General features: G+C 42.0%; 1 protein-coding gene across 1 annotated transcript in view; it reads left to right on the plus strand.

Annotated features, from left to right (window-relative positions):
* The first annotated feature begins 667 nt into the window (after positions 1 to 667).
* LOC106574064 (ephrin-A2) overlaps positions 668 to 24241 on the plus strand; it is a 204360-nt gene continuing 180786 nt past the window's right edge. Inside the window, exon 1 of the mRNA XM_014149599.2 lies at positions 668 to 1974. Coding sequence (XP_014005074.1) covers positions 1835 to 1974 — 140 coding nt within the window. The 5' untranslated portion in view covers positions 668 to 1834. The remainder of the gene's footprint in view (positions 1975 to 24241) is intronic.

A 24241-nucleotide genomic window follows, 5' to 3' on the forward strand; every position in this document is an offset into this window, starting at 1 on the left:
TTGTTGGTGCCTAAAATGTATTTCCATTCAAAATCCAATTTTCCCTAACTCCAAACCCTAAACCTAACATCTAACCCTAACAACTAAGCTGAAAATAGTATTTTCATGGGGCCATGGGAAATGTCCCATCGAGGGAGAATTTTCCTTATTTTACTATCCTTGTGGGGACCTAAATCCCCCAAAGTCCCCACAAGGATAGTAAAATAAGGAAAATTCTCCCTCGATGGGACATTTCCCATGGCCCCATGAAAATACTATTTTCAGCTTAGTTGTTAGGGTTAGATGTTAGGATAACCAACACACACACAGACACACATTTTCCCACTCACCACATATGCTGCTGCTACACACAAAAACACAGATTATGAATTTAACTGTCATTTTGCAAATGACTAAATGACATCACCATAACAAGTGGATGAAAATCCTAATGTAAAAATATTTCATTAGCCGGAGAGACATTTTTACAGGATGAAAAAATTCATACAAATAGTTGGCACATACAAATATACATGTTTGGCTATAATTGTAGGCTAGAGTTATAAACTATGTATAACATGATAACGGTATCCACAGCTATTCTGAAACTTTCTGAAATGTTAGGGGTCCTAGAAGTTTTGGGGCTCCTATCTGCCCGGTGTCTCAGCCCCGCCCAGCTGTCTGGAGGAGCGGTGAATGGAGAGAGTGCGGCGGCCAGAGGAAGCATGTGCTAAAGGAGGAACAGGACGCGCAACAGAAAAACCACCGTGACTAAAAAGGGGGGAAATAATGTCAGCCTCACTGATCTGTACACCACACACAGGGACGGCAGTACAGCGATACCAGACATGAAGCGAAATTGGCCTTTTCTCAACAGCAACCCCAAACGACACAGGAATAGCAGCAGCAACTTCGCAATTGATGCGGTGTTCCAGTTTCTCCACTTCATGCTTTGGTAGTGGCGTTGCATGGATGACGCAGTAAACACGTTTCAAGAAGGCAACTTATCATATTGATAACTTTTGTCTGAGAATAAAACTGAGGACAGTAACCACGGACGACATGAAATAGTTGCGGAGAAGAGCAGTACGTTTCTTGTGAGACTGGCTTGGATTTCTATCGCTCTGCTGCAACATTGTGATATTTTGAGTTTCTTCTGAAATAACAAGAATCGGTCGCTTGACTGAAACGTTGTATCTCACAAAACGGACCGAAACACATTACGTTGAATGGACATCGTTAAGCGTGCAAATGTTTAGAATAAACAGCATATTGATTTGGAAGACCATAAATTGAAGGACACATTGCTGAATGGATGTTTGCGAGTTGTATTTACGACGAGGAAAGTTTTAGAAAAGTAGCCAATGCCATGCTGGAAAGGAATGGATTTAAAGGACAAACAACTGTCTACTTGGCGTCAGTGAATATTAAACATGATATGATGAATGTCGCGCAATGTGTTCAAATAAGGCATTCATCACTTACAGTTATTGAAGAAAATGGATTTTAATAGTTATTGTAAGGGCTTGCCGTGCAAAAGGAGATCAACGAGCCGAGTCATACATTGATGAACCTTCATGGAACATAATCAAATTTAACGTCATAGTCAGTGCTGCATCTGCTTGGACTTCTCACTAATGTTCTCACGATTGGGAATGTATAGCTACATGGGCCTACATTGTTAATCCTCAACGGAAGACGAACAACTGCAGCTGAGAGCACCTGGAATGTGAATGTGGACCGCAACCAACCTCGTGCATCATGAATGACACCAGGTCCATTTGAACAGCACTGTAGTTGAATCAGTATAACTTATAGACAACAACGCGACGAATTATATAGCCCCTTACTCGTAATGGACAAGAACTGTTTAGCTTTTCAAATGGAGTTGACTCTTATGGTTGTTGCCCTCTTATCTTGGGTCGCGGTATGGGCGGACGATAGCAAAATCATATCAGACAGATATGCAGTCTACTGGAACAGCACGAACCACAGGTAAGGAATTGTACAAGCCAACTTTCAGTGATGTGAATTTACATTTTTGGATAGATCATCCGTGAATCCCACTTGAAAAGATCCGGACGTATAGGCTAAGCTAAAGAAAACGGCTCCACAAATAGCCCAGCGCGTTCAAAAGCCCCTTAACCGTGCTCACCTTATCTCAATAATGACGTTTTCTAACGTCAATTCTTTGACTAGGCCTAGAAAAAGTTACAATTCCTTCTTTAACAAAACATAATACTTTTTCTTATGGAGATACACTTGACCTGCACGTTTTAGTTATTTATCCCAGGGGTTGCTTATATTCATTAGGCCTAACTAAATCACTTAAATAACTCTTGTGGTTTTTACCCCAATTATCACATCTCCCTGTGTAAAAAACAAACCCCTCAAGGCATGATTAAACTTGATTTATGACATATAGCCAGGCTTTCAGGTTTCACATTCACAACGTTTTCACATTGCGTTCAACATGCATTGTGTTTGTAGTTTTTGATTACGAAGTTGCATTTGAAGTGTGATAAAATACTCCATGCTTAGGTTAAATGTGACTTTGCCATCCATTATAAACTAAGACTATAGCGATCTCCACTAAGATACACATCACTGCAAAACTTAAAATGCTTAATACATGCGGTTACATGTACACAACTCTACCATAAACCATCTCATTCTATTGACATGCAGCAACGTTTTGGTCTCACAGAATATCACACACTTGTTTCATTTTATCTCCTCAGTTCACTCCAGTGCACTGTTGATGTTTGGATATTTTGTTCTGGAGCTGTAGGAATGATTTTTAACATGATATAGCTCTTTCCAGTTAGTTAATGAAAGAAAGAAGGTAAAGATCAATAATAGCTTGAAGACATTAAGAAGGAGATTCCCTAAGTTTTGAACTCTTGTGAAATTGTTTGTGCTGGGACTTGCAATATTCTAAGCATTGGAACTATGCCAGTAGAACTTAGAAAGGTTTAATCAGACTTAATTCCTTGTAAAGTTTAAAGAGCAATTTTCTGTCAAAAACAAGCTTTTGTGGTAAGTTTTCCCACAATTTATGAAGATGATGTGTATATATTATGAGCTAATTTCTCAAATTAGGGCTCCTGATTTGCGCGGCGGTCTAAGGCACTGCATCTCAGTGCTAGAGGCATTACTACAGACCTTGGTTCGGTTCCAGGCTGTATCACAACCGGCCGTGATTGGAGTCCCATAGGGCGGCGCACAATTGGCCCAGCATCCTCCGGGTTAGGGGTAGGCCGTCATTGTAAATAAGAATTTGTTCTTAACTGTCTTGCCTAGCTAAATAAAGGTTAAATAAATAAATAAAACATGTCCTTAAAAATCAAGAGATTTTTTTTATGGCAGAGTACAGAGATGAAACAAAAGAAAGAAAATGAAATATGTCTACATATTTGGAGCTTGTTGAATTCATTAGTTATTCCTTTCTCTTTTTCTTCTCCCTGTGTTGTTGGGAAGGGCCTTAAGTAAGCATTTCACTGTTAGTCTACAGCCTGTTGTTTACAAAGCATGTGACAAATACATTTTGATTTGATTTGATGAGGGAACATAACACCGTATTCAGAATGGATTCCAGTGCAACACAATCTATCTATGGCTGCTTCAAGCACAGGAGGCTGCTGAGGGGAGGACGGCTCATAATAATGGCTGTAACGGAGTAAATGGAATGGAATCAGACATATGGAAACCACGTGTTTGATGTGTTTGATACCGTTCTACCAATTCCGCTCCAGCCATTATCATCAGCCCGTCCTCTCCAATTAAGGTGCTACTACCTCCTGTGGCTTCAAGACCACCTTACTTTTGTACTACTGGAAATAACTTGTCTTGGCTATGCAGAAAATATGCTTGAAGCCCAAGTGGAGCTTTTTGGATGACAGTGAATTTGCTACCTTGTCACATAACAGTGATCTTTGCGGCTTCCTTCACAAAAAGCTAAATCATGTGAGAGGTACATGAGTCTCCTGTATACTTCTATAAAGGGGATTAAAGTTGTGTACAGCGTTGATAACCTAGTAGCTTAGGCAATAGTAGTACTGTAGTTTTGTTTTTTAAAGCCAGTTGTTAAGTGGTGTTGGAATAAGAATCTGTCAGAATTATATTTTTTTTAAATAACTCATTCACCTTAACATTTAAATAAATATGTGTGATGAAAAAGCAATAGACTTGTAATATACATGTAATAGTTGTTTTATTTGTATGACTTCGGGAAAACTTTCTATTGATTGAAAACAAAATAGTCAATTACACAGAAATGTATGAATTAAAACAGTTCATATGTAATATTGTTTGGTTGTTGGGCTTAGAAGGTGTTTCCGACTATCTGTGGTTTATATTATGTGTTATTAGAGAGGCTAGAAAATCAGACGCATAGGAAGGATTCAAAGAAGAATAGGCTAGTATGGCTTCGGCGTTTACAAGTGAGGGGCCTTAGTGAGGAATACACTGATATACCCTGCTCTACATCTCCAAACACAAACTACTGAAATGGCTACTTCTTCACTTGATTTCTATGCCACAGATACAATTTGCATCACAGATACAATCCAAACAGTATAACGATGCATTGGTGTATTGATGGGTGTATTGAATGGTGTATTGGTGTATCACGGTTGCATTTCTTTGAATTTATTTGATATTGACCTCAGTAAGAGATATCAAAGTATAATCTCTTAATTGATCTTGAGCGGCAGGTAGCCCAGCGGTTAAGAGCGTTGGGCGAGTAATCAAATCCCAGAGGCGACTAGGTGAAAACTCTGTCGATGTGTCCTTGAGAAAGGCCCATAACCCTAATTGCTCCTGTAAGTCTCTCTGGTCTGCTAAATGACTAAAATGTAAAAATGATCTATACAAAATTATTACATGCATTTTAACAACATATTTCCAGATAACTGTAATTTCATATCGCAGTGTCCGTTACAAAATGAGTAAATCGATTCGTTTTATTGGGGACTTATCTATGGTTTGAACTGGTATATTTTAAGATTGGAACAACATTTGTAGTTCTTAAACATCTTTCTTATTGCCCGAGTTTTATATGCGAAACTCTGGAATGTTTATAAATGCTAAATTTACATTAGTAAAAAATCACTGCGTATAGAGTGGATCAAACGCGCTGAAAATGATTGGTTTATATAAGGAACTTCCCTTGTCACCAGTTGAACAGCCTTTCCACTGACATGGCACTGTCCTCCCTGGGTTTTGGCATGTTGTCATTGCTATGTAACGTATGAGTAAATTGAAAAGCTATTAGCTGTGCCACGCGGAAAGCTATCTGACTGATTTACTCTAAGAAATAATATGATTTGATACTGTGGCCCTCCATTCTGCCTACTAAACTAAACTTAACGCCATGCTTTGTTATATCTGCTTTCCTCATAAGGTCCACTCCTTTCTGACCTAGTTTCACTAAGGTTATTGGGGAGTATTGAAGGGAAATAGTAGTGGTAGCTGGTCTGGGAGGACACACCAGATTATATTGTACTCAATGATTGTAGTTTTTTTTGTTGGAAGCTTTGAAGTCAATGACCAAGGGAACACTTTTCAAATCATGAAAATCGGCTTGAGGTGGTATGACCTTGGAGTTTGTGGCTGTGCAATGGTAGCTTGGGGTTCCTCTAGGTGGCGTTGGATAGGTTCTGCTCTGCTCAGCAACATAGTCCGCCATTTTCTCATTCATGGTAGGAAGACCTTCATTTTTGTTGTGTCGAGAGCCAAGACAAAGGAACAGGGATGATGATTACAGCAAGTTACCAATAAGCGTTTCATTGTGTCAAATGATTTTCAAGGTAAATTGAATCTAGCTTGAACTACAGTCAATGATCAATTGGTGTTGACAGATAGGCAAACTATCTTAAAACAAGAATTTAATAAGAAAATTCAGAACTTTAACCGTCTTCACAATATAATAATGAGTTCCATGCTTTAACCTCACACCTTTGAAAGTGGAGAAGCATCACTTGGCTCAATGCCAAAACTGATGGACAAGGGGAGAGAACTGGACGGAATCGCATGTTTTTATCCCACAATGCTCTGCTCACATTCACCAATGGGCCGATTTAAATATATATATAAACGTCCTCTGAATACAGGACTAGAACCACTGCATTTTAAGGACTAAGTAGCTGATTTTAGAGCAGTTTACAGAAACGTTAAAATACGTACATTTGTATTTGTTATTGATGTAGAATTCATGTTTTCGCTGATGCTGGTTAGAAAAAGCGAGGTTGCAAAAATGCCATATTTCTCATGGTTCAAACAGTACATATACAGGTAGTGGTTGTCCCTAAAGGTTTTCTTCCTCCTTTGTTTGTACTGCTGTAATGTCTACAATTTGTTGTGCGTTTCTACTGTAGCTGATTTCTTGTATTTGTAACACAAAAATGACAAAAATGTAATGAAAAGTTACATTTGTTAGCTACGGTAAATATGAAATTCCTGTTTAGTTGTTTTAAGGCTTCAGATATGAAGATATGGCATCGGTGTCTAAGCGCTGAATGAAGTGTAATGCATTGGCCCCTCGCACACAGGCAGCAGCAAACTGTCCTAAATCTGTTCCCAGTTTATCTATCTAGTCATTTGACATTGATTGAGTTTTAAATTTAAATTGGACAGCACTTTACGGGTCACTTGGTCTGGGTGTGTACAACTCAGCATCCCTCTATGCGCTCGTAATTCATTTGAGGTTTCATGAGAGTGGCGACATGCAATGGCATCCCTACTTCTCTGTGTATGAAATCTACAATTCCTTGGATAACACAAAGCACTCTCTACTGTTTTGTTAAAACCCATTCCTCTTTAATGGGTTAATGGGAGACCTGTTTCTGAAGGTCAAAAACCAATGCCTCTTTCTCGCCAGTACTTCATGACATGAGCATGGACAGGAATGTACTGTGCCCTCAACAAAACAGGGTTGAGTTGTCGACAGGGTTGAGACTACAGGTCTATGCCATGATTGGGACAGTTGCTGTGGAAACACTGACGTTTTTTTACAGTAATATACTGTAATTGAGAGACCGCCATAGACTAAGAGGACATAATAAATGTATATACGTAATTGATTTGTGTCTTGATAAAAAGTTCCTCCTTTTTTTCGAACCCGGGAAATGGGCATTTTCCATGACAGAGCACAAGCCTCAGTATATTTGTTAGTTAGGGAATTTGATTAAATGAAAATAATGTCAGCTATGTTCACTGTACGAAACACAACCTCCTTTTAGACAGCCCTAATGTGGAGCCATTTTAACGGACTCCTCATTTATATAAAATGGAAGGCCATCTCTGTTTCTAACTATTCCAATGAAGGTTCCTGTTTTTTAATTATAGGTCATGAACTCGTTTGGCTCTGAATTTAGAATTTATCCTCCAAGAGATTTTAGTAGCAGGCTAGTGAAAGAATATCTGGAAAAAACTTTGACAAAAAATTTATTTCACTTTTTTTCTCTTCTCTAGAAAATATAAGACCATATGCCCATCTTAATGAAAATGCAAAAAAAAGTTTCACTTCCAAATCTGAAAATTGGCTTGGAATGGAATAATTATTTTTACATTGAATTGGATGTTAATGGCCTGGCACAATGTAACATTAAAGGGCTCTTACATCTCATTAAAGATTAAAGTTGGTACATAATATCTACTAAAGCAATTGGTATTAAAGAGGAATTTGCTAATCAGTAATCTAGGTTCAAAGCTTCATGAAATAAAATGACCCTGAGTGTATGAGTTCAAAGCCTGCTTCATTTGGTAGGATACAGCATTTCATTTCCAATGTTAATCAAGGTTATGCTAATATCGGACATGATGAAACGGCTAGTTTACTGTCCTTGTCCTCATGTTAAATACTAGACAAAAACATTAGCATTCTTCAGTTATTTGTATCTAACAATGATTGTCTATATTACTCTACTGACGCATCACAATTTGTTAGAAAAATATAGAATCCTTTGAAAGTATAGTATTTTTGACTTAGGCAATGACCTAGATGGTTGTTTGTGAAATTGTGTTTGATGTGTCAGAGATTACACATTTAGACCCTGGACAGGAGTGTATTGCTTTTCTGTTCTTCTATTATCTCTCTGAGACATGGGTGCTGAACAAATGTCGAGTTTCTTGTGACTCGGATGTCCTGTTTGTTCAGTCAGTCTGTCACCAACTTCTTGTGAACCTCCCTTCCATTGTCCCCCACCTGTGTCGAGACACTGAATATGACTGTACTGGTCACATTGGTGGCAGACAGTAAACTATGTGGCGAGTTTGTCGGCCTTGTTCCGCATGGCGCAGAGCAGACTATCTTGCCGTCAGGATCTCAAATAGTGAAGAACAACGAGTAATGGCTGCCGTTTCATTTATTCAGCATAGCTCTTTTATTTGGAATCAAAAGGTAAATGCCCATTTGTAAGACCTTTTACCGTTGTTTATTTTATACCATTTTGTTGTACTTCCCAACAGTGCTTATCAGCACTTCATCATTCCTTATACAATGCTCATGCATTTTAATGCCTGACCCACATTCTTTTTGCACATAAGCAGTCTTGTGTACCAAGAGAGCTAGAAACGTTGAACTTCGCTAGGTGTTCAGAACTGAACTGCAACATTTTCAAAAAGGAAATCAGGGTTGTGAGTAAAGCCGCCTAACCACATACTGCATTTATTATGTTTGAACTGTGCAAACTGGTGTTGCATTCTCTCCACCACTCTCAGCCCAGGATAGGCCTATGGACCGTTGCTTTGCACATCTTTATTGCCATAAAAAAATCAGTTGTCGGTTTCTTTAATTTAGCAGATTTAGGCTATATTGGAACAGTGTTACCTTTCGAATGCCTCCAGGGGATGAAAGAATCCAGTCTATCTGCTTCTCTCGTCTGTTCTTTTGTCCTTTCTTGAGTACTGTGCTAGCTCTGAAACTAGCTCTGAGACTAGCCCTGAAACTAGCCCTGAAACTAGCCCTGAAACTAGCTCTGAAAGTAGCTCTGAAACTAACTCTGAAACTAACTCTGAAACTAACTCTGAAACTAACTCTGAAACTAACTCTGAAACTAACTCTGAAACTAACTCTGAAACTAACTCTGAAACCAACTCTGAAACCAGCTCTATATGAACACCGTTAATGTGATTTACATGTATATAGATGTAATTCTGTTCCTATATTACTTTACTGCCAAACACAATTAAACCGGACAGCAGTTAACTGCTTGAACATGAACATCCTAATGGCTTCTTGATTGTAAAAATATTGGCCATCATTTGATAAATGTAATGCTTGTTGTCGAATTCGGACTGCCGCTCGTAAAAGTAACGATGGTGTTTTCCTAAGTGATTCTGCGGTAATAGTTTACGTTTATTGATGTACTTTGGGCAGAAAGCTCTCCCTCTCTCTTCATACCCCCTTTTTCAGGCTGTGATTTGGCTTATATCCTCAGAAGATAATTAATTGAATTACTATAATGGAGAGTGGAGTTGTTCCTTCAGAACTATAAAAGGCATTTTAGACCGTTTTTAGGTCCTTCGCTCACCCATTTATGTAGAGTTATGAAGTGGTGGATTACTTGTGGGGTGATAGAACACCCTTTCAAAATAAGAAGCCACTTTTGCATCCTCTTGGTACCCACGCAGCACCATATGCAATCACGAAAACAACATGTTACGTCAATGACAAACCTTCCCGGTTGAATGTGTAGGGAAACAGAGGGCAGGGAAGCATATTAAAATACAGGCGGTCTAAGAGACAGGAAGGCTTCAGCAGTACCTGCATATTGCCTGTAAGACTTTTACGACTTCCCTCAAAGAGCTTTTCCTTCAACATTCATTTGTTCGGCCGGACAAAGAGAATATATTGGTAATGGGATTGAACAAGATGTTGCTCCATCCGTAGGGTATATATTGAATATATATGTACGAGCAAATAATTAAACACTCAACTAAATCAGTGAAGTCATAGGGATTACCTCTACTGTACTCCTGTAGCAGGATTCTAACCTCACTATCCTTCCCTCCAACAGAGATTCACAGGGTTGAGTCCTTGAGCCTTTTACTATGCTTTCTACGTTGCACACTTAATAAAAGGTTTGATTAAACTAAAATGACACAACGGAAACAAATCAATGTTCCTTCCCAGTGAAAAAAGAGTGCACTTCAGACTGTAAAATAATTAAGAAGGGTTAAACCAGTCTCAGAGGAAGGATTTGTTGATGTTCTGGTATGTTAATTGTATTTCTGTGAAAAGGTACGCAGGAATGTATTAGCACAGATGTGTACTTTAAGTGTTAGTTTTGGATTGAGGCATAGATTAGAACACGTTAATCATGTTTATATCACCACGTATAGGGATATGCTTCACTGATTAAACAAAATATCCTGTGTATGATCGTCCAACCCTCAACCCCCAAAGGTAGTCTTGTAAACTTGACGTAAATGGCGGCCAGAAAGTAACAGAATGAAGTACAACCTACAGTATGTAGATCGGCATAGGCCTATATTTCAGCTTCCAATGTGTCCATTGTTGCAATCATTTTATTGACTGGTTGACTATTAAGTTTACTAAAATTGAACAATAAAAAAAGGAAATCAGTCGCTTGGTCAAATATCTTTCAAGACAATTAATATTTGTAGATTTTGATTATATTTAATTAGATATATTTTTCTGGATTCAATTATTATGATAATATGTTAATACTGTCTTTGTTTTACATTTTTGAAAACAGATTTGAATTATTATAATTTTAATTACTGCATTTCTATGTTGATCTCCGTTAAATAAATGCTTGATTGCTGGGCAACATACAGAGGATTATGTAGCTAAATATATAACCGCTTAATGTGTTTTTTTTTTATTGAAATGTTAACAATATTTCTTCCTCTTATTTTGATATTGATTAGTGATTTACAGAAAAAATTACGTATGTTTATTTGGATTTTAAATGTCGCAATTAAAAAAAAAAATGGTTTTATTCATATCTCCTTGATTAGTCCACTTGTTTTCATAGATAAAAAAAATAAAACAACATAAATCAGTTTTATACTATACGCCTTACACTTTGTCAAGTAGTACCACGACACAATCGTAAGCTCAAATACATGGACTACAGAAAACAGTCTGCACCAGAAGGACAACTCGCTGTTAGAAATCTTAAACTGCGTGTAGGTATTAGGTAACATTAAATGGGTCATGCAGTTCTTTAGTTGATTCTGAAACAAGGAATTAGTGAGTTGTTTATGTATACAGTAGTTTATTTAGCATGTTATAGTGCCAGCGAAAATGCTTAGTAGTTCACAATGAATATGTTTTTCTGCTTTGGAGATTGGTGCCAATAACGATATGGGAAATACCTTGTGGTGGATATATCAAATAAGGATCTGCTGGAGTCCAAGTCAAACCAAGATTCTTTATTTCTGAGCTCAGAGAGAATGACAGAGTTATACAGCGCAGTGTAGACAGTGTGAATTCTGAAGCAGTGGGTAATAAGCACGTATCTTTCTAGTTCCTGTTCTTGTGCGGGACTCAGTTCCCTTTTTATCTATACAAGGACACTTGAGCAAACTGGTTTACAAAACAGGATTTTACTCCCAAGAACAGGAGATTATAATAGGACAGGTTAGTCACATACTTAGTTATGTGGACACATACAATTACCATTTTCCATGACAACTGCATGTTTGATTAAATCACAAACATTTGTGTGTGTGCAAAAAAACCAACAACCTCAAAACGAAATGTTGCGAAATGTATATTAAGTCTATGGGTCTACCCATCATTGAGTTCAATATAAATACCTCAATGATAAGAGTAATACACAGCTGAAACAAAATGTGTTTGCCACAGTTCTGCGGCCAACACTAGCATTTCAACCAGACCATCATACATACTTCTTGTTTTTGAGAGTAAAAACATACCAGGACATCTGAAAACCATTTACCTCAGGATAGAGTCGCAGCCTGACATGTGAATTGGGAGAAATCCAGACCTAATGTGGTTGAATATAAGAGTCTGGTCTCCTCACAATCAGTGAATGTAATTCTGATCAGGTTTCTTACACTTTTATGATTCCGGTATTGTACGCACTTTGTTACAGTATTGACTGCAGGGAATTTAGGTTTTTGTAATGGGATGCTTGGACGACGCTTGTTTGGACTAGGTTTTAGCCTAGATTTGACAGTTATTTGACGGTGTGGTGCGGTGTGACCTGACAGTCCTGGTCGATCTGCAGGACGACTGTTGTGACTGTTGTGCTTCGTAGGTCCTCACCTGTTTCTTCTTAGCCTGCCGTGACTGTGTGATGGGGTGAACGAGCGATGACTTTGGCACACGTGGTTCTGTCTTGAAGTGAGAGGGCAGGGATTTGCTATACCACAGTGCACAGTAAGCGTTGACCTTTAAACAACTAGAGATTTGGAGAGAGAAAGAACGGAGACAGAGAATGAGAAGCTTGTGAAAGTGTAGCATTGCGCCCAAGTCATCTGGGAGATTTCTTTTCAGAATAGCAGACATGTCAAGCCTGTCGTTCTCATGGAGGGTGGGAGGGAGGGAGTTGGGTACAGAACCTGTTGTTCTCATGGAGGGTGGGAGGGAGGGAGTTGGTTACAGAGACTGTCGTTCTCATGGAGGGTGGGAGGGAGGGAGTTGGGTACAGAGCCTGTCGTTCTCATGGAGGGTGGGAGGGAGGGAGTTGGTTACAGAGCCTGTCGTTCTCATGGAGGGAGGGAGGGAGTTGGGTACAGAGCCTGTCGTTCTCATGGAGGGAGGGAGGGAGGGAGTTGGGTACAGAACCTGTCGTTCTCATGGAGGGTGGGAGGGAGGGAGTTGGGTACAGAGCCTGTCGTTCTCATGGAGGGTGGGAGGGAGGGAGTTGGTTACAGAGCCTGTCGTTCTCATGGAGGGAGGGAGGGAGTTGGGTACAGAGCCTGTCGTTCTCATGGAGGGAGGGAGGGAGGGAGTTGGGTACAGAACCTGTCGTTCTCATGGAGGGAGGGAGGGAGGGAGTTGGGTACAGAGCCTGTCGTTCTCATGGAGGGTGGGAGGGAGGGAGTTGGATACAGAGCCTGTCGTTCTCATGGAGGGAGGGAGGGAGTTGGGTACAGAGCCTGTCGTTCTCATGGAGGGAGGGAGGGAGGGAGGGAGTTGGTTACAGAGACTGTCGTTCTCATGGAGGGTGGGAGGGAGGGAGTTGGGTACAGAGCCTGTCGTTCTCATGGAGGGAGGGAGGGAGGGAGGGAGGGAGGGAGGGAGTTGGTTACAGAGACTGTCGTTCTCATGGAGGGTGGGAGGGAGGGAGTTGGGTACAGAGCCTGTCGTTCTCATGGAGGGAGGGAGGGAGGGAGGGAGGGAGGGAGGGAGGGAGGGAGGGAGTTGGTTACAGAGACTGTCGTTCTCATGGAGGGAGGGAGGGAGGGAGTTGGTTACAGAGACTGTCGTTCTCATGGAGGGAGGGAGGGAGGGAGTTGGTTACAGAGACTGTCGTTCTCATGGAGGGTGGGAGGGAGGGAGTTGGGTACAGAGCCTGTCGTTCTCATGGAGGGAGGGAGGGAGGGAGTTGTGTACAGAGCCTGTCGTTCTCATGGAGGGTGGGAGCGAGGGAGTACAGACAGTACAAACAGAAGTGTACATTTTTCCTAACAACTGAATATGTTAGGAAGGCACGAGGTAAAAGGGTGTATGAGGATAATATGTAATTCTCTTAGACCATTTTTTATTAATGCCAAGTGAATTTGAATGAAAAGCCTTCCATTTGGCTGTAGAATCTGATGATTAGTATCCCCCAGTCATCTCATCATGTTATGGATGCCAGCTCAGCATACATTTCCCAAGATGCATCTTCTGACATATACGGTAGTCGGAGAAGGTGTTGTATAACCCACTACAGAACCTTCTGCTGTCCCTGTGTCCCATTCCTTCATCATAGATGGTTTTCCATATCGCATACTTTTTAACAATCTCTCTCAATCTCTACAAAATATTAAATGAAATTACGCTTAAAATTTACACCATTTTGTTTATTAGGACACTAAAGTGTTATGAATAAGTACATCATCCAGTGAGGATGCTTGTGATCTGAAAAGAAGAGACGAGAGCTTCAAGCTGCACAAAAGGACAGTTTCCCCCCCGGCTTGGTATTATGGTCTTTTGCAGTACTATTGGGTCGGTGACAGTTCCATATGTGAACTGATGTCAGCTATGGCACCGGACTTTGATATCAACTGAGGTGATTTGATTTCAACAACTGCACATGCTGTACTGGCACCTTTTTTGTGCTCTTTTTCCTCTCCGGTCACAGAGCTAGAAATGGGCTGACATGAATCCTTTAATATCTCCGGCAATCACGTTGAGCTTTGCAAAGAATTGACATTTTCTGTGTTTCTTGTGACACTGAAGTCCTGAATCACAGAGAGACTAATGGAGGTGACCTCTTGACTGAGCAGAGTGTTAGCAGGCAGGCCTGTTGAGCGAGAGCGAGAGAGAGAGACGTGTTTGAAGACTGGGACAGTGGCAGTAACAGGAGAGGGAACATGACTGGAATGGAATGGAAAGGGAGCGAGGGTTGTCACAGCGCATGCTCCAGAATCTCTCCATGAGTACAGGAAAGGAGCACTGAAAGTTGGTTACAAAGATCGGTGAGAGAATCGTTGCAGTCTCACGGTTTAGATATGTTTGTTTGGGATTCAATTTCTTCATTTAGGACTAGCGGAACATGAAAATAAAACAATTGTATAGAAATGTGCACAAATGAAGACGTGGAAACAAAGTGTGGTAATATAGGAAATATTATTAACACTAATACTGGGGCACTGCATACCACTATAATTACCCTTCATTGTTTTCTCTTGATTAAATTCCTCTCTGCACATTTAAAAGAACAGTTTCAGCGTAACACTGTACTGTATAGGAGATAACTACATTCTGAGCACATTAACCTCAAACGCACAAAGCCGACTAAAATGTGTAGAAATACCGCTTCCCAATGCATCTGCTATGTGCCCTTTTGGCCTACACTGCAGGAGAACACCTCACAATATAATCTCTACGCATCTGAATGCATCTGCTATGTGCCCTTTTGGCCTACACTGCAGGAGAACACCTCACAATATAATCTCTACGCATCTGAATGCCTGCAGTTCTGGAAAGTACTTAAGTCCTAACTTTTACTTTTACTTAACTACAATCCGAAAGAAAATGATGTACTTTTTACTCCATACATCTTCCCTGACACCCAAAAGTACTTGTTAAATTTTTTTAGCTTAGCAGGACAAGAAAATGGTCCAATTCACACACACTTATCAAGAGAACATACCTTGTCATCCCTACTGCCTCTGATCTGGTGGATTCACTAAACACAAATGCTTCATTTGTAAATGATGTCTGAGTGTTGGAGTGTGCCACTGGCTATCCATAAATGAAACAAAACAAGAACACCATGCCGTCTGGTTTGCTTAACCTCTTGGGGCTAGGTGGGACGCTAGCGTGCCACCTGTGGTGCACTCCATCAACAGCAGGTGCATTTCAAGAGCGGCAAATTTGAATCCAAATAAATGTCAAAATTCAAATTTTTCAAAAATACAACTATGTTACACCATTTGAAAGATAAACATCTCCTTAATCTAACCACGTTTTACGATTTCAAAAAGGTTTTACGGCGAAAGCATAAATTTAGAGTATGTTAGGACAGTACATTTACAAGAGTTGTGTGTAATGTTTTGTCAAGTCAAAGACAGGGTCACCAAAACCATAAAACCAGCTAAAATGATACACTAACCTTTTACAATCTCCATCAGATGACACTCCTAGGACATTATGTTAGACAATGCATGCATTTTTAGTTCTATCAAGTTCATATTTATATACAAAAACAGCGTTTTACTATGGCATTGATGTTGAGGAAATCGTTTCCCTCCAATAACCGGCAGTCAAGTCAGCGTCAGAAATTAAATAATTAAAATTAGAAAACATTGTTAAAATATTATATTGTCATTTAAAGAATTATAGATTTACATCTTTTGAACGCAATCAACTTGCCAGATTTAAAAATAACCTTACTGGGAAATCACACTTTGCAATAATCTGAGCACTGTGCCCAGAAAAATACGCGTTGCGATACAGACTAGACGTCATGTTGGGGAGATCTAAAATCGAAAATACTATGTAAATAATCCATTACCTTTGATTCTCTTCATCAGATGTCACTTCCAGGTATCACAGGTCCATAACGAATGTAGTTTTGTTCAAAAAAGCTCATCATTTATGTCCAAAAATCTCCGTCTCGTTAGCACATGATGTAAGCCAGCCGGACTTCTCGTCATGAACGAGGGGAAAAAATATATTTCCGTTCGTTCAAACATGTCAAACGTTGTATAGCATAAATCATTAGGGCCTTTTTAACCAGAACATGAATAATATTCAAGGTGGACGAATGCATAGCCTTTTATAACGTATTGGAACGAGGGTACCCAACATGAAGTAGCGCGCCAGGTGTCTAATGGGACATCACCGTTCCATGGCTCTTGTTCGGTCAGATCTCCCTCCAGAAGACTCAAAACACTTTGTAAAGGCTGGTGACATCTAGTGGAAGCAATAGGAAGTGCCAAAATATTCCTAAACCCCTGTGTCTTTCAATGGGATAGCTTTAAAGTCAATACAACACATCAGGTATCCACTTCCTGTCAGAAAATGTCTCAGGGTTTTGCCTGCCAAATGAGTTCTGTTATACTCACAGACACCATTCAAACAGTTTTGGAAACTTTAGAGTGTTTTCTATCCATATATAATAAGTATATGCATATTCTAGTTACTGGGTAGGATTAGTAACCAGATTAAATCGGGTACATTTTTTTTATCCAGACGTGCAAATGCTGCCCCCTAGACCCAACAGGTTAATATAAGGAATTTGAAATTATTTCTACTTTTACTTTTGATACTTAAGTATATTTTAGCAATTGCATTTAAAACCAAACACTTTTACACTTTTACTGAAGCAGTATTTTACTGGGTGACTTTTACTTACCGTAAATTCCGGACTATAAGCCGCAACTTTTTTCCCAGGCTTTGAACCTCGCGGCTTAAACAATGACGCGGCTAATATATGGATTTTTCCCGCTTTCAAATTTTTTTCTCCAAAAAAACACATTCTGTGACGTGCTCAGTTTTTTGGCGGCATGAAGCTTTCATTAGACCAATGAAATTGCCGAACGGGTTAAGGTCAAACAACTTTTTTGTTTACTGTTTAGATTAAATTGAGCGCTCTCAAACTTCCCATCATTCTGATTACGGTAGTCATTTTGTCACCCTCATCATGGCAAAGACACAGAGAAATGCATATGATGCAGCTTTCAAGTTGAAGGCGATTGATCTGGCTGTTGGAAAAGGAAATAGAGCTGCTGCACGGGAGCTTGGTCTTAATGAGTCGATGATAAAACGTTGGAAACAGCAGCGTGAGGAATTGACTCTGTGCAAAGACAACTACCGGTAAAGCTTACTGCAAATTTTTTTTGTTACAAGCCGTGTTTCATTAAAGCCTATTTATTTTTGTTACAAGCCGTGTTTCGTTAAAGCCTGTGTAAAGTTCATTTGTTTCAATGTACCGGTAGGCACCTGCGGCTTATAGACATGTGCGGCTTATTTATGTTCAAAATAATACTTTTTTTTAAAATTCAGTTGATGCGGCTTATATTCACGTGCGCTTAATAGTCTGGAAATTATGGTAAGTCATTTTCTATTAAGGTATCTTTACATTTACTCAAGTATGACAATGAAATACCTTTCCACCACTGTATGCCTTTACAGTAGGGAAGTATGAATACCTGACAATACCTGGGTGAGATACTTGGTGGTGTGTGAAACCCAGACAGTGGTAACCCAGGTGGCGGCGGGATCTCTCGGCCTTCGCTCCGGTGCGATGCTTAAGCGCGGTCCCACCTCGGGACGGCGGTGGAGACAGCTGTACACCAGGACATGGGGAGATTACAGAGCCTGTGGAGGGAGTTTAAACAGGATTAGCCATTCCAGCTCAGGTGCTACACTAATAGGATTAGGGAGTCCCTTTTCTTGTTCATCCCACCGTTAAGTCCAGTTACGGGCCCCCAAAACAAAGGTGTGCTTTTGAACGGTGCAACGACACACAAGGGATAGACAGGGCTCTTTAGGGGAGACCACCCTACATTTAATGGAGCCCCACACATGTTCTCTTGAGACTGAGCCCTATATTGACTGTCACCCAACACATCGGGGGTCCCCTTAGTTGGGGATGGTACTTTAATTAGTCAATGCATTTTTCAGAGGATAGTAGCCACTTTGCTGGAGGAAGGGTATTGAGGGATGATTGTATTGTTGCTGACAGTTGTGATTGGCCTTTCAAGATTAGTGCTGCTTAAAAGACAAGTACCCTTACAGGATGGGAAACATGGTTGTTTAATGGAAAAACAAGCTTCTAAAAGATGGCTTGAGACCTAGGACCATAGACGTACACAGCTTTTTCATTTAGATTTATTCAGTGGGGTAAAGTACTTTAGTAAAAATACTTTAAAGTACTACTTAAGTATTTTGTGGGGGTATCTGTACTTTTACTATTTATATTTTTGACAACTTTTACTTTACTACGCTCCTAAAGAAAATTATACATTATTTACTCCTTACATTTTCCCTGACACCCAAAAGTACTCGTTACATTTTGAATGCTTAGCAGAACAGGAAAATTGTCTAATTCACTCACTTATCAAGAGAACTTTCCTGGTCATCCCTGCTGCCGCTGATCTGGCAGACTCACTAAACACATGCCTCGTTTGTAAATGATGTCTGAATGTTGGAGCGTAGGCATGGCTGTCTGGGGCGGCAGGTAGCTTAGTGGTTAGAGCCTTGGACTTGTAACCGAAAGGTTGCGAGATCGAATCCTTGAGCTGACAAGGTAAAAATCTGTTGTTCTGCCCCTGAACAAGGCAGTTAACCCACTGTTCCTAGGCCGTCATTGAAAATAAGAATTTGTTCTTAACTGACTTGCGTAGTAAAATAAGAAGTTGAAATGGTTGATACTTAAGTACATTTTAGCAATTACATTTACTTTTGATACTTAAGTATATATATTTTTAACCAAATACTTTTAGACTTTTACTCAAGTAGTATTTTACTGGATGACTTTTACTTGAGTCATTTTCTGTTAAGGTATCTTTACTTTTACTCAAGTATGACAATTGAATACTTTTTCCACCACTGGATTCATCCTTTGATTTCACAACAGTGTGCTTTATTATATAGTATCAACAGTGTGCTTTATTATATAGTATCAACAGTGTGCTTTATTATATAGTATCAACACTGTGCTTTATTATATAGTATCAACACTGTGCTTTATTATATAGTATCAACACTGTGCTTTATTATATAGTATCAACAGTGTGCTTTATTATATAGTATCAACAGTGTGCTTTATTATATAGTATCAACAGTGTGCTTTATTATATAGTATCAACACTGTGCTTTATTATATAGTATCAACACTGTGCTTTATTATATAGTATCAACAGTGTGCTTTATTATATAGTATCAACAGTGTGCTTTATTATATAGTATCAACAGTGTGCTTTATTATATAGTATCAACAGTGTGCTTTATTATATAGTATCAACAGTGTGCTTTATTATATAGTATCAACAGTGTGCTTTATTATATAGTATCAACACTGTGCTTTATTATATAGTATCAACAGTGTGCTTTATTATATAGTATCAACAGTGTGCTTTATTATATAGTATCAACAGTGTGCTTTATTATATAGTATCAACAGTGTGCTTTATTATATAGTATCAACAGTGTGCTTTATTATATAGTATCAACAGTGTGCTTTATTATATAGTATCAACAGTGTGCTTTATTATATAGTATCAACAGTGTGCTTTATTATATAGTATCAACAGTGTGCTTTATTATATAGTATCAACAGTGTGCTTTATTATATAGTATCAACACTGTGCTTTATTATATAGTATCAACAGTGTGCTTTATTATATAGTATCAACACTGTGCTTTATTATATAGTATCAACACTGTGCTTTATTATATAGTATCAACACTGTGCTTTATTATATAGTATCAACACTGTGCTTTATTATATAGTATCAACAGTGTGCTTTATTATATAGTATCAACAGTGTGCTTTATTATATAGTATCAACACTGTGCTTTATTATATAGTATCAACACTGTGCTTTATTATATAGTATCAACAGTGTGCTTTATTATATAGTATCAACAGTGTGCTTTATTATATAGTATCAACAGTGTACTTTATTATATAGTATCAACAGTGTGCTTTATTATATAGTATCAACAGTGTGCTTTATTATATAGTATCAACAGTGTGCTTTATTATATAGTATCAACAGTGTGCTTTATTATATAGTATCAACAGTGTGCTTTATTATATAGTATCAACAGTGTGCTTTATTATATAGTATCAACACTGTGCTTTATTATATAGTATCAACACTGTGCTTTATTATATAGTATCAACAGTGTGCTTTATTATATAGTATCAACAGTGTGCTTTATTATATAGTATCAACAGTGTGCTTTATTATATAGTATCAACAGTGTGCTTTATTATATAGTATCAACAGTGTGCTTTATTATATAGTATCAACAGTCTTAATAGTTGATAAAGCCCAACTATCTATATATTTTATTCAACACCCTTACAGCGATATGGAACCTCATGCAAATGAGGCCTATAATGCTCCTTTTTAGAGCTAAGTTGGAGTGGTTAGCAGGACTTGAAGTAGCCCTGTCTCTACCCATTTAAATGAAAAAGGATTCTCCTATCACCATCACCTTTATCGGTCCGATTCCATCGGAGTGATCCCGTATCAATTTCCCCATCATTTTACATCTCAATGGGGGCGGTTACTGTGATGGACTGTGAAAAGGAGGGCTGATATTTCTTTTGTGCCAGTTTTGTGGGGGCCCACAGGAGAAACCGTAAGGGATCTCCACATAATCCCTGGGTTTTGCCTTCAAAAGCCTTTCTCCTCTGGAAGGCTTTGAGGTTCTTCACACAACTCCCTGCTCCACAGCCCTTTCTAATAGGAGGGGTTAAAGTTTGTCCAAGGACAAAGGATGGGCTTGTTCATTTAGGGTGGGAAGAGAGACACTTCTTGGTTGGCGTAGCTGGATATCTTCTTGAAGATCCTGAGGGGGCCTGCTGTTCATTAGTTAGACAGGGCTCCCAGGGGGCCTGCTGTTCACCAGTTAGACGGGGCAGGTAGACAGGACTCCCAGGGGGCCTGCTGTTCACCAAGTAGACAGGACTCCCAGGGGGCCTGCTGTTCACCAGGTAGACAGGGATCCCAGGGGGTCTGATGTTCACCAGTTAGACAGGGCTCCCAGGGGGCCTGCTGTTCACCAGTTAGACGGGGCAGGTAGACAGGACTCCCAGGGGGCCTGCTGTTCACCAAGTAGACAGGACTCCCAGGGGGCCTGCTGTTCATCAGTTAGACAGGGCTCCCAGGGGGGCTGCTGTTCACCAGGTAGACAGGGCTCCCAGGGGGCCTGCTGTTCACCAGGTAGACAGGGCTCCCAGGGGGCCTGCTGTTCACCAGGTAGACAGGGCTCCCAGGGGGCCTGCTGTTCACCAGGTAGACAGGGCTCCCAGGGGGCCTGCTGTTCACCAGGTAGACAGGGATACCAGGGGGCCTGCTGTTCACCAGTTAGACAGGGCTCCCAGGGGGCCTGCTGTTCACCAGTTAGACAGGGCTCCCAGGGGGCCTGCTGTTCACCAGGTAGACAGGGCAGGTAGACAGGATTCCCAGGGGGCCTGCTGTTCATTGGTTATACAGGACTCCCAGGGGGCCTGCTGTTCACCAGCTAGACAGGACTCCCAGGGGCCCTGCTGTTCATCAGTTAGACAGGGCTCGCTGTTCACCAGTTAGACAGGGCTCCCAGGGGGCCTGCTGTTCCCCAGTTAGACAGGGCTCCCAGGGGGCCTGCTGTTCACCAGGTAGACGGGGCTCCCAGGGGGGCTGCTGTTCATCACTTAGACAGGGCTCCCAGGGGGCCTGCTGTTCACCAGTTAGACAGGGCTCCCAGGGGGCCTGCTGTTCCCCAGTTAGACAGGGCTCCCAGGGGGCCTGCTGTTCACCAGGTAGACGGGGCTCCCAGGGGGGCTGCTGTTCATCACTTAGACAGGGCTCCCAGGGGGCTTGCTGTTCACCAGTTAGACAGGGCTCCCAGGGGGGCTGCTGTTCATCACTTAGACAGGGCTCCCAGGGGGTCTGCTGTTCACCAGGTAGACAGGGATCCCAGGGGGCCTGCTGTTCATCAGTTAGACAGGGCTCCCAGGGGGGCTGCTGTTCACCAGGTAGACAGGGCTCCCAGGGGGCCTGCTGTTCACCAGGTAGACAGGGCTCCCAGGGGGCCTGCTGTTCACCAGGTAGACAGGGATACCAGGGGGCCTGCTGTTCACCAGGTAGACAGGGATCCCAGGGGGCCTGCTGTTCACCAGTTAGACAGGGCTCCCAGGGGGCCTGCTGTTCACCAGTTAGACAGGGCTCTCAGGGGGCCTGCTGTTCACCAGTTAGACAGGGCTCCCAGGGGGCCTGCTGTTCACCAGTTAGACAGGGCTCCCAGGGGGCCTGCTGTTCACCAGTTAGACAGGGCTCTCAGGGGGCCTGCTGTTCACCAGTTAGAAAGGGATCCCAGGGGGCCTGCTGTTCACCAGGTAGACAGGGATCCCAGGGGGCCTGCTGTTCACCAGTTAGACAGGGCAGGTAGACAGGATTCCCAGGGGGTCTGCTGTTCACCAGTTAGACAGGGCATGTAGACAGAATTCCCAGGGGGCCTGCTGTTCACCAGGTAGACAGGACTCCCAGGGGGCCTGCTGTTCACCAGTTAGACAGGGCAGGTAGACATGATTCCCAGGGGGTCTGCTGTTCACCAGCTAGACAGGACTCCCAGGGGCCCTGCTGTTCATCAGTTAGACAGGGCTCCCCGGGGGCCTGCTGTTCACCAGGTAGACAGGGCTCCCAGGGGGCCTGCTGTTCCCCAGTTAGACAGGGCTCGCTGTTCACCAGTTAGACAGGGCTCCCAGGGGGCCTGCTGTTCACTAGCTAGACAGGACTCCCAGGGGCCCTGCTGTTCACCAGGTAGACGGGGCTCTCAGGGGGTCTGCTGTTCACCAGTTAGACAGGGCTCGCTGTTCACCAGTTAGACAGGGCTCCCAGGGGGCCTGCTGTTCACCAGGTAGACAGGGCTCTCAGGGGGTCTGCTGTTCACCAGTTAGACAGGGCTCGCTGTTCACCAGGTAGACAGGGCTCTCAGGGGGCCTGCTGTTCACCAGGTAGACAGGGCTCCCAGGGGGTCTGCTGTTTACCAGTTAGACAGGGCTCGCTGTTCACCAGGTAGACAGGGCTCTCAGGGGGCCTGCTGTTCACCAGGTAGACAGGGCTCTCAGGGGGTCTGCTGTTCACCAGTTAGACAGGGCTCCCAGGGGGTCTGCTGTTCACCAGGTAGACAGGGCTCCCAGGGGGTCTGATGTTCACCAGTTAGACAGGGCTCCCAGGGGGCCTGCTGTTCATCAGGTAGACAGGGCTCTCAGGGGGCCTGCTGTTCATCAGGTAGACAGGGCTCTAAGGGGGTCTGCTGTTCATCAGGTAGACAGGGCTCCCAGGGGGCCTGCGGTTCACCAGTTAGACAGGGCTCCCAGGGGGCCTGGTGTTCAGCAGGTAGACAGGGCTCCCAGGGGGTCTGCTGTTCATCAGGTAGACAGGGCTCTCAGGGGGCCTGCTGTTCACCAGTTAGACAGGGCTCCCAGGGGGCCTGCTGTTCATCAGGTAGACAGGGCTCCCAGGGGGCCTGCTGTTCACCAGTTAGACAGGGCTCCCAGGGGGCCTGCTGTTCACCAGGTAGACAGGGCAGGTAGACAGGATTCCCAGGGTGCCTGCTGTTCATTAGTTATACAGGACTCCCAGGGGGCCTGCTGTTCACCAGCTAGACAGGACACCCAGGGGCCCTGCTGTTCATCAGTTAGACAGGGCTCCCAGGGGACCTGCTGTTCACCAGTTAGACAGGGCTCCCAGGGGGCCTGCTGTTCCCCAGTTAGACAGGGATCCCAGGGGGCCTGCTGTTCACCAGGTAGACGGGGCTCTCAGGGGGTCTGCTGTTCACCAGTTAGACAGGGCTCGCTGTTCACCAGTTAGACAGGGCTCCCAGGGGGCCTGCTGTTCACCAGGTAGACAGGGCTCTCAGGGGGTCTGCTGTTCACCAGTTAGACAG

The sequence above is a fragment of the Salmo salar genome, chromosome ssa16 (genome assembly GCF_905237065.1).
Source record: "Salmo salar chromosome ssa16, Ssal_v3.1, whole genome shotgun sequence".
Lineage (NCBI taxonomy): Eukaryota > Metazoa > Chordata > Actinopteri > Salmoniformes > Salmonidae > Salmo > Salmo salar.